Below are 11,136 nucleotides of genomic sequence, written 5' to 3'. Positions count from 1 at the left end.
GTACAATTGGCCCCATTTGAAATTCGCGCACTGTGACGTCACGAGCATTTCGACCAATTGAAAAGCATGACATTGGGGGCGGAGCTGGTTACGAGGCCGACGCCGACGCGAAACCCAGGAACGGACGCCAAAGAGCTGCGCTCTAAAACAGATCAGCTGCGCTCAAATTTCGCATCAGGAAGTAACGTAATCGTCGTAGCATCGTCGCAAACGGAGCAGGGGACGGCAGAAAGTAAGGTGGGCGGATGAGATTAAGAAGTTTGCGGGGATACAGTGGCGGCAACTGGCAAAGGACAGGGTTAATTGGAGAGACGTGGGAGAGGCCTTTCCCCTGCAGTGGGTGTAGTCAGGCTAATGATGATCTAAACGTCGGCAATTTCTTTCGCAAAGTTAACTAACTGCACGCTACGCCCACGGGTAGAAAATGACGCGCGTAGTACCTCAGTCGTATACTTGCAAAGATAGCAGAATGCCACGCGGGCCGCCTGCGGTTCCAACGGCTACCACTAGGAGGCTTTCAGTGGCGCCCCCATCGGCGGTGCGCGCGGCGTGTACTTCCGCGACCGGCGCCACATCGTGCTGAACGACGAGCGGCCGCGATTACCCGCCAGTACTTTCCCCGTTCTGATGACATCGGCCAGTGATGAGCGCTGAACAGGTTTCGTGAGAGACTAATCTCATTCGCAGGAGGATTATGCTGCACCCCGTCGCAAGCGCGAGTGGACGTGTGCCTTCAGTTTTGACGCCGAAAAGCGTTCTGGGGCTCTGGAATCAGCTTTTCGCCACTTCTTCGCCCACGCTGCACATCTACAACCTAGGTAACAGTGAAGACCACTCTCGTCCATAAATGCCTGCACTGTCGCCCTGTGTTTGGACACGTGTGAGATGCCAGTACCGCAGTTGAAGTGGTCGAAAAGCTGTGCCTCCCACCGTCATTTTTTTTTTTTTTTCTCTGGGAGACGATGAACAGCTTTCTTCCAACAACTGCAGAAAGTGCAGACGGACACAGCGTATCGTGTACAGAAGTTTATACACAAGTTCGCCGCATAAAAATTAAAATCGCATTACAGCAGTAGTACACATCAGAAATGATTCACAGCAATCCACCATTGGAGCCCAATCGCAGCCTTTCCAGTAACTACCGAGGCATTGTCAAAAATAATATCTGTACATGTGCTCCAATGGTTTAACAGCGCATGTCAGGAAAAAGGATGCCTTAAAGCTTGAATGAAAATAAAAGCTTCCGACACTTGTTTTTTTTTTCAAATACAACATTTGTTACAATACTAGCAACAACAAGTGAAAAACAATAATCTGGAGCGGCTGAAGCCTCAGATAAGAGCAGTCGTTCCCATGTGGATCTTTTTCAATCGGCGAATTCAGTCCTACTATCCACGATTTTCGTTGTCCTCCGAGACGGGTTTCCTGTCGGCTGTGTCCAAGGCGTTACCATTGGCGTCCACCTGAGGCTCTGTTGTGATACGGGATGCAGGCAGGTGGGCAGGAAGCGGATCTGGGAGGAGAGGGCGAAAAGCATTCAGGGGGCTGCGGAGATTTGCCAATGCTGTAAGCTATAAGCGAGGTCATTAGTATGCTTCTGGAAAGAAGAGGTCGAGGACCTGTGGCGACCCGCATGCTGCTGCTCGTAGTAGTAGCATGTTTATTTGGCCGTATTATGTAGAATATGCCCTCGAGGTGAGGCTAAAGGAGGTAGACCAAGCATGCCTCCTGACAAGGTTTACACCCCGATTAACACATCATGGAAAAAGTGGCCGAATAGACAAAAGATAAAAACACTGAGTACATTACCACAATAGAAAACAGTGAATGATAGACAATAATAAATACCAATTAACAGTAAACAAAAAATTTCATAATATGCACATTCGGGTAAAGAAAGGAATACAACACACACAAAAAACGAAGTATAGAGAGTTAGCAGAAAGGTAACCGGGGGAAAAAAGAATCTTCAGTTTGTTCTTCCATACAGACACACTATAGCTTTCTAAAGGAATCTCAATAAGAGACTGATAGGCATTATACAGTGTTATGATTTAATTTTACCATAATTTGTTCTGGGTCTTGCAGTAGATAGGGCAACTGAACGTAGACCATACGCGTCATTTCTCAGAAAAAAGAAGAGAACGTCTAAAATGTGAACGCAAAGAATAGCTGCGAGCATTAAAAAAATAAAATTAAAAACGCTTGGCAATATGCGCGCATGTAGAACAGTGCTTCAAGCAAGTCAAGAGCTGATGCTTCTGAACAATGATAGCTGCGCTCCACCGCGCCAAGTGCTTAAGAAGTTGTACCCACAAAGCAACATCGATGCATAACGAGGCGCAGTAGAATTATGGTGTCAGTAATGGCGCCAAGCGTTGTACAAATCGTAACTAGTGTGTGCAGGCCGGCTGCACTGATGTTTAGCTGTATTGTACTTAACGTTGCCCTGTGCAGAAGCCATTTTCTGATGTCGCCACTCTGAACCCATTGCGCTTTCTTAATTTCGACGGCTACAGGGATACGTTGTCTTTGCTGACTTCGATCTATTTATGTGTCGGTAATATGCACAGCAGTATTTCCCAGCATCAATTATATCACGGACTATAGAAGTAGTAGTGACAGTTGAGGTGGAAAATTTTGTTTTTCAGAGAAAAAGGTTTAGAATTTTGTTTTGGGAAATAAAAATCGGTGCAGCAGTCTGCAACGAAATCTGTCGTGATGTTAGAAATTTTCATGTAAATAGTACTTCATCACCAGTACTTTATGTCAACAGTACACACAGCACGTAGAGATGCAACTTGAGGCCAACCTTTTGCCATGAACTCGTGGTGCATGATGGCCTCGATGCTGGGCCGCCTTGCGGGTTCCGGTTGAAGAATCCACCGGATGAGGGCGCACGCTTCTGTAGATACAGTCGAGGGGATCCTTTCATTTCATTTCATTTCATTTATTGGTTTTGTTTGGCCAGTACAGAGACTGCAAACAAGGGAGAGCAAGCTAAAGGCGCCTAGTAGCGCCTGACAGAGGCCTGCCCTCCCCATGTAAAAAAAACAAAACAAAGTGGCACTTGGCAATGGTACAAAGTTTCCATAAGTAACAGAAACTAGAAAAGCAGCGGATATATTAACAACGAAACAGAGATCAAGCATGCATAGAGCTAAGCACAACAAACTAAGATCAAAACATAACAAAGACAAAAACTGATTAGGTAGAAACACACCACAACTAGCTATAACAAAAATATTCATGAACAGTTTTCCTAAACCTGACCTCGGACATATTTTGTAGCGACAATTCTGTTAAATATGGATAGGTGTTTAATGTATGAGGAATTATGTGAGTTAGTTTTTGGAACCCATAGTTTGTACGGGATTTTGATGCATGGTATTGAGGGTGCCTAAGACTGTATGCTGTTTGGGCAATTAAATATGTGCTCTCGAAAGTCTGCCAGTTTCCTTTCATAAGGTTTCTGATATAAACAGCAAGCTTCTTGTGGTAAGCCGCCGTGATGGTTAGCAGTCTATGGTTGAGGAAGGAAGGACCTGTGCTCTCACTGTAATGTAAATTATCAATCGCTCGTACAGCTCTTTTTTGTAAAGTAAGTACTTTCACAAGATTGGTTGAGGTAGTCGTTCCCCAGATCAACAAACAATATTGTACATGCGAAAAGACTAGAGAGAAATAAATTTGTAGTTTGAATATCCTGTATTCGTTCTTCTTGATTTTGGCGTAAATCTTCGCTTTCGACGACGAACTGAAGGCGGAACGCCCCACGAGCAGCTTGTACCTGCGGAGAGCAGTTCGCGGCCTGTCAGTGTCCGCACCGTCTGTCATCTCAGCACGTCACAGCTCGAAAGAGTGCGGGCACAAAAATGCTATAGGAGACCCTACCAACGAGTCGCCATGATATGGTAACCTAAGAGCGGGCAAACGACGCTCGTGATGCACCTAAGTGCCTGGATTTGAACGCGAAGTGGATGATCTCATTGTTTCTTAATATGAAGAGGGACCGTACAGTGATTTTTATGGACAACATTTTCTCTGCGGCATGCGTAAGTTCCTTGCTGGAAGATACGCATACCCGGTTGCGTACCCGGGAATCACGGCAGAAACCTTTCAAACCCATTCTCTCGACACATGAACGTCGCTTCCAGTGTGGTGGCCGGCGTATACCATTCCCGACCTGAGAGGCGTGTCAGAGAAAGGACTTTGCAGACGGCTGCCCGCCAAGTTGCGCTAATGAGGGTTGCAAAGAAAAGTTTGGGCTTTACGATAATGAGCGCCCCATTTACTGATTCTTAGCTTTTCTCGCAACCGAAATTTAAAGCATTATGAAAGTTCAAAAACCATAAAAAAGGGTCATGATATCTATTACAGATATGCGCGAGTATTTTATCCCGATAAAAGGACGCCTGTCAACATCGTCGAATGAACAATCGCAATTCAGCTCCGCAGGATACGGTGAGTAGTTTAAATACGAAAAAATTATGGCGCCGGAAATTTGCTCTCACTAAATTAACAATTTATATATAGCGTGTCTACCTCAGTCATAAAATTCACGTCTATTTCACATGACGGAACCCGACTGCGAGCAGCGCTATACAAAGTTTGAGCAGAACCCATCACCACCTTCAACTCTGGCCCGACTTGCTTCGCCAGCTCGAAATACAAGTAAATGCCACGGCCATGAGTTCTCTCGTTATTGACACCATGAGCCAAGCTATGCAAGAATTTGTCAGTTTCTGCATTCACATTTTCGGACTGTAGGCTCAACCTTTTATATATTTACGGTCGAGTGTACACCTGTACGATAGGTATGGCGAGCTGTCGTTTTTCGCATTAGCGCTGTAACCAGTTGCGAACATCTCTGCGCAATCAAGTGAGACTCACAAGATGCATCCGACGGACCATATGTCCGCTTCGTAGCTGTAGCCCTTCCCGGCCAGCATCTCTGGGGCCATGTAGTTGGCTGTGCCGCAGATGGTCGTCTTGAGTTTCCCCTCGTGGTGGAGGCGCGTGGCGAGCCCGAAGTCGGCCACCTTGAGTTGCCAGTCCCTGGTGAGGAGCAGGTTTCCAACCTTCAGGTCCCGGTGGATCACCTTCTCCTGCCCCAGGTACTGGCAGGCCAGGAGCAGCTGGCGCACCAAACACCGCACCTCCGCCTCGGTGAGGGTACTGCGGGACCGGAGGACATCCTCCAGAGACTGCGAAATAAATGCGCTCATGAAGCTTGCGGACGACCCTTGAAGGTTAGACACGCTAAAGAACACGACAAATAAAACGGAGATTCCTTCAGCATGATGAAGTTAGCGCCAAAAACGAGGACCAAAGTAGGAGAGAAGACACAACACGAACGCTTTATTGTGTCTTCTCTCCTACTTTGGTCCTTGTTTTTGGCGCTAACTTCATCATGAATAAGATTAAACTCGCCCAACTTTCCACCTTGCTACTGTAGATTCCTGCAGGTTCAAGACTGGGACATGCCCACTTTAGCACACGTGTTCAAATCACGCCTGTTTGATGAAAGCTTGACTGAAGTAATTTTTTTTCGTAGTACAAAACTCAGTGTCCACACGAGGGCACCACAGTAGTATATGACAGGTTTAGAAACAACGAAGGCAGTTTGCAGTCTTTGGCTTTGTTTGCTTTAGTTTGGTTTAACGTCCCACAGCGACTCAGGCTATGAGGGACGCCGTAGTGAAGGGCTAAGGAAATTGCGACCACCTGGAGTTCTTTAACGTGCACTGACATAGCACAGTACGCGGGCCTCTAGAATTTCGCCTCCATCGAAATTCAACCGGCACGGCCGGTATCGAACCCGCGTCTTTCGGGTCAGCAGCCGAGCGCTATAACCACTGAGCCACCGCGGCGGCTGCAGTCTGGCTGCGCCCTAAATTGTGCTTCCAGAACGCAATGGGGCCTTTCTCACTGAAATTGCCGTGACAAATACAGGCCCAAATACATGCTGGCATAACAGAATATCATAGAAGCGGATTGGCTGATAGAATACTCTTGATATCCTGTCATCAGGCGTTCAAAAATACGTAAGTGAAGTGCCGTCACCTGTGTAAGAGGTGATAAGTAAGAAAAAAACGACGCCACATTTTTGCTGTAATGTTGATTTTCGCTTTGCACAAGGTTATAATGCGCTGTTAACGCCACGCCAGCTTCACGCCTTCAACGTTTCTCTTCGGAAGGTAAATTTGGTGAATGAATGAATGAAGTGTTCTCTTACCAGCAGCGTCGTGTGAGCAGTGCTCGACAAAATCCTACTACACTAGCATGTCAAAAATTCTCGGACAAAAATTTGACAACATCAGATAACATTAGCAGCATCTTAGAATCAACGCGAAGAAAATCAGCGCAAATGGGAACCACCGAGAGCAGGAACGTTGACGCACCTGCATGCACAGCTCCAAGATGAGGTACACGTTCTTTTCGTCCTCAAAGTAGCTGTGGAAGTAAACCACGTTGTTGTGCCGCAGGCTTTTGTGGATGTCGATTCCCTCTGCAAACTACAGAAAAAAAAATAATTAGTCACCTCGGAAAGGTTGCATTAAGCGGAAACAAAAGAAAAAAAGTGGTTAACTAAGCAGTTGCTGATGATTATTTAAAAAAACCTTACGCTGAAATGACAAAAAAAGCCGTAATTATGATTGAGGTAATCGGACACTAGAACGGGATCTTGCAATATGCGTCTCTACTGGTATTTGTGTTGCAGGAATCAACTGCAAAATTTTGTCCACTGCTTGTGACCTTCCTCTGCAGACAAATAGTTTCATGGAAATTTAGAGAAGCAATCAAATGAGGTGCACAAGTTGAAGTTTGTCTGTCTGGATACGTTACCGTTAAGTTACTTGCAACGAAAACTGAGGTTAGATAAGCTGCAGAGAAGGCCAGAAAACGACTCACAGGGCCGGTATTCTATAAAGATACACTATCAATTTCGAATGAATTTGGTCCTATCGCATTGGTGACTTGTTCATTCTTGCTGCTAAGGCTTTCAAGCGTCTCTGGGAAACGACCTCACTATTGGATGTCACCGTACTACAGCCAATGGTTGGATTGGTTGGTTTATTGGGGTTTAACGTCCCAAAGGCTTTGAGAGACGCCGTAGTGGAGGTCTCCGGAAATTTCGACCACCTGGGGTTCTTTAACGTGGACTGACATCGCACATTACACGGGCCTCTAGAATTTCTCCTCCAAAGAAATTCCAGCCGCCGCGGCCGGGATCGAACCCGCGTCTTTCGGGTCAGCAGCCGAGCACCATAACTGCCGAGCACTGAGCGACCGCGGGGGCCAATGATAGGGTTGATTCCCTCTGATGCTAGAAAGTTGTAACAGCATGACTGAACAGTGACCAAAGCGACAGGACGAAATCGAAAGTGGACAATGGATGCTTATAGAATACGGCCGCCGAGCCCAAATGCACGAAATGTTTGGGTTTGGAACCGGCTCTCTTTGCCGAATAGTCATTTTGACGCATACGCGAGCAGGGCGAACTTTATGGGAGGACGAAGTGGGTTACAGCAGCCAATCCGCAAACACGCGGGCTTTCTCTTGCGTTCGCGAGATGGCGCAACCCGATTTGAATATGAGCGCCAATCATATGTCGCAGCAAAGCATTTGTTGCTTTCGTTTTCTTATTATTCGGTGAGTCGGCCCGAATCTCTTCGCTAGCGTGCCAGAAAAAGCAACAAAGACAATTTTTTGCCCTCAGTGTCCCCTTAACAAAAATTCTACTAAAAGGGAATAAAGAGAATATACGATGTCCAGACATATACTCACAAATTGCTGGAAGATCGTCGATGTAAGATGACTCTTGGAGACGATCTTGCCAGCGTACACCACATTCGTCTTTTTGTCCACGAACTTGAAGCAATGCGCATGTCCCCCCTGAAAAAGCAATGCCTGCCTTGTTACATGGTTGTCCAAACGAATACTGGGCGAATGCTGTCGCACTGTGCGACTGAAACACTCAGGTGAAGGGCTCCTTCACTCGAAGGTAAAATGAGCCTGGAGCCTAACAGCACAACATATATGCCCAAACATAGGCATATGGCCAGAAATACGTTTCAATGGTATGATTCAGTTTACAAAGAATAGCAGACTGGAATGATTATGATGCAGTCGTTACATATTAAGAGTAAACGTGCAAGAATGTAGTGCTTCAGCGGAATTCGCCAGTAATTGTTCACAATAGACTTTTTGAGGCATAAATTGAGATGCCTTTTATTGGCACAGCAATGCCAGCTTTGCAGGATGTCAGAAAACGGCAGAATCGTGTTAACTTGTAAACTGAGCAACATGACTTCCAACACAACATTTACAGCAGCATCTGTAACCGAGTTGCCCCGTTTTGCACAGTTGTGGTCCAGTGCTCCCGTTCACAAGCCCTGCTATACTCCGTCGAACCCGCCTCACGGGGAACGAGGAACCCGCCTCAGTGGTTATAGCGCCCTTACTGTTGAGCCTGAGCACACGAGTTCGAATCCGGCTACGGCAGCCGCCTGGATCGCAAAACGCGCACGTGTGAGTGTGCGATGTTAGTGCACGTTAAAAATCCCCAGCTGGACGAAATCATTAGATGGTGGGAAGTTCGGGAACACTCCCATACAGAACATCTTTATGTTCTCCTTACAAACACTCCGTACATACAAACAATGGGTCCCGAAACAACTAACCCCCAGGTGTGCGGCTGCCTAGGTATTATTGCTGACGCGTTAGAACTGCCAAAGAGCCAAGAAGGACTTCGGGCGATCTCCTGGAGGACTCCCATGGGGGAGAATCCTTAACCCTATTGCATTAAAGTTAGAATAAGGCGAACCTGTCCCCCTAACCGATCGGGGTCGCACGTGGTCGAAGTTATTCCGCAGCCCTACACCGAAGCACCTCGTTCTTAATTACTCCTTCCCCGAACAGCGCGGTTGAGGTGAACGGCTTTCTTTGTGCAGAACGCTTTCTTATATAAACAGGCATTGTCAACTCCTAAGAGAAAAGCAACCGTATTGTGACCACAATATAGAAGCTTCTGCAAAAAGTAATCGAACACTGAAGTTTGATTCTCAGCTGTAGAGTGGAGCCCTGATAAACAGTGCCCCTGAAGAATAAAACGTCTCGAAAGGTAAGCCTAAGAATAGTACTCACCTTACTCATACAAGGTGTTTGGGCTTAGATTTTAAGCACTTTTTAAAAGCCGTCTTTTTCAGTGCAAAGACCTTTTTTAGGCATAACATTGCCAGCGGTCTATTACGTCGGAATAGAGCTTAAAGGCGCTAACTAGGAGGCCGGTTAGTTAATATTGAATAGTCAACTTTTTAACTATTATTTAGTAAGAATCTTCAATTATTGAAAGGCGTGGAACCGACCGTAAGTGATGTCCGAAAGAGATTTTAGAATTTCGAAAATGCTGTTGCCGTCTGCGCTGTGGCCCAACCAAGTTTGGCAATTTTGGCGAGATACGTGGACTGGAGAGGTTGCTTTTCCTGCAAGCTTTTCGAGAGTTCTATTTTGGTGCGATGTATGGAAAATTTGTTAAGCACAGCGGAGGGTAACCGTGTTTTCGAAATTCTAAAAACTGATATGGGTATTGCTAACGGTGGGCAACACGTCTCTCAATAATTAAAGAACCTAACAGTAGTAGTGAAAAAGTAAACTATTCAGTAATGGTTAACCAGCCAGCTTGTTCGCGCATGTTGACAGTATTCTGGCGTATTTAAAACACCTCTCATAATCCTGTGCTGGAAAAGCCGCTGTTATAAACCGAAAGGTCTTTTGCTAAACATTGTGTAAAATCTTAGGCACACCATGCATATAGAGGTCATAGGGCGTCATTCGTGCTGTGCTACACTGCTAAAGTCCGTGGCATTGGTTAAGTTTGGCGTAAGCTGTACATTAATCTACTCCCACAGCGCACGGGCCCTCAAGCCTTTATTATGTTTTACCCAACGCACGAAGCGACAGCAGCATTAATATTCTGGTTAATTTGAAGGGATGTCGTTATAAACAGGCTAGACTAAAGGGCTTTACCACCACGTTCTGCTGTATGGAACGTATCCGCACCCGTTCTCTAAGGACACATACCTTGCCTAGGAACTTGCCAAGGGTGTATTCCGTCTGAGATTTCGCGTCGACAACAACTTTGGGAAATTCGTTTCTGGTCTTCGCAGTGCCAGTCGAGGTCCCTCTGGCAGAAGACATCACGGACAGAGGGAACATGATCGCGATTCCACGCTTTCCCCAGCTGCAATGCACACTAACGCAGAAGCACAGCGACTGAGCTCGACGATGCCGTTTCCGACCGGTGCGCGAAGGCTCTGAAAAGCTAGGTTCATAGCTAGTATACCACGTGATCGGGAAGAACTCACGGTATTGGTTGGGGTCACTTGTGGGGGAGAGGTGGACAATGGCCACAATTGGTCGGGCGTGGTCCTTCACGGAGCCAATGGGACTTCGATCATTCGTCTATTGTACACGACCTAGAAACCCCTTTTCTTGCCTTCTTCCGGAAATAAGCTTTCCAGATACCAACCTCCAGCAGGTCATCGAGGGCTCGGACGGTTTTGGGTGATCTTATCGCACCTTCACTAGAACGCGTTAAAGATGCGAAGGCGGACACGTCATGCGCTTCACGATGACCTAGAATGGGTACGGTGAACAGTCTGTGCTATCTCAGCCAGTCTCAGGTTTACCTCTAACCCATGATTACGATTTCCCGCTTTAGAGTTGCAATAGAAAATTCCATGCCCGAAAATATAGTTAATCGTTTCGAGGCGGGATTTTGGCGCTTGCAGGTGACGTAATTGATGTAAACACGTGTTATTACGCGGTGTCTTAGCCTGTGAATATTCTTATAATTGGTTTGGTTTATGGATGTTTAACGTCCCAAAGCGACTCAGGCTATGAGAGACGCCGTAGTGGAGGGCTCCGGAAATTTCGACCACCTGGGGTTCTTTATATGTGTACTGACATCGCACTGTACACGGGCCTCTAGGATTTCGCCTTTATCGAAACTCGACAGCCGCGGCCGGTATCGAACACGCTTCTTTCGGGTCAGCAGCCGAAAACCACAAATATTCATCTTGTGCTAAAGTGTGAACCAAAAAACATAGCTGCGGTTAAACTACTCTTGAA

The 11,136-nt window shown here is 46.4% G+C and overlaps 1 protein-coding gene across 1 annotated transcript; it reads right to left on the bottom strand.

Annotated features, from left to right (window-relative positions):
- Positions 1–1,366: 1,366 nt before the first annotated feature.
- Positions 1,367–10,203, bottom strand: LOC149367015 (serine/threonine-protein kinase PLK1-like). The gene is made up of 6 exons (XM_089572565.1): positions 10,087–10,203; positions 7,792–7,899; positions 6,405–6,518; positions 4,894–5,207; positions 3,664–3,790; positions 1,367–1,513 (listed from the first exon to the last, which is right to left on the bottom strand). The coding sequence occupies exons 1-6, from the start codon at positions 10,201–10,203 to the stop codon at positions 1,367–1,369; spliced, it is 927 nt and encodes a 308-aa protein (XP_089428691.1).
- Between the last annotated feature and the right edge of the window lie 933 nt (positions 10,204–11,136).

Source organism: Amblyomma mixtum, chromosome 1, assembly GCF_055824585.1.
Source record: "Amblyomma mixtum isolate Tamu chromosome 1, ASM5582458v1, whole genome shotgun sequence".
NCBI classification, from domain to species: Eukaryota; Metazoa; Arthropoda; class Arachnida; order Ixodida; family Ixodidae; genus Amblyomma; species Amblyomma mixtum.
The sequence above is the reverse complement of the archived record's forward strand: the minus strand, read 5'-3'. Positions and strand labels throughout refer to the sequence as shown.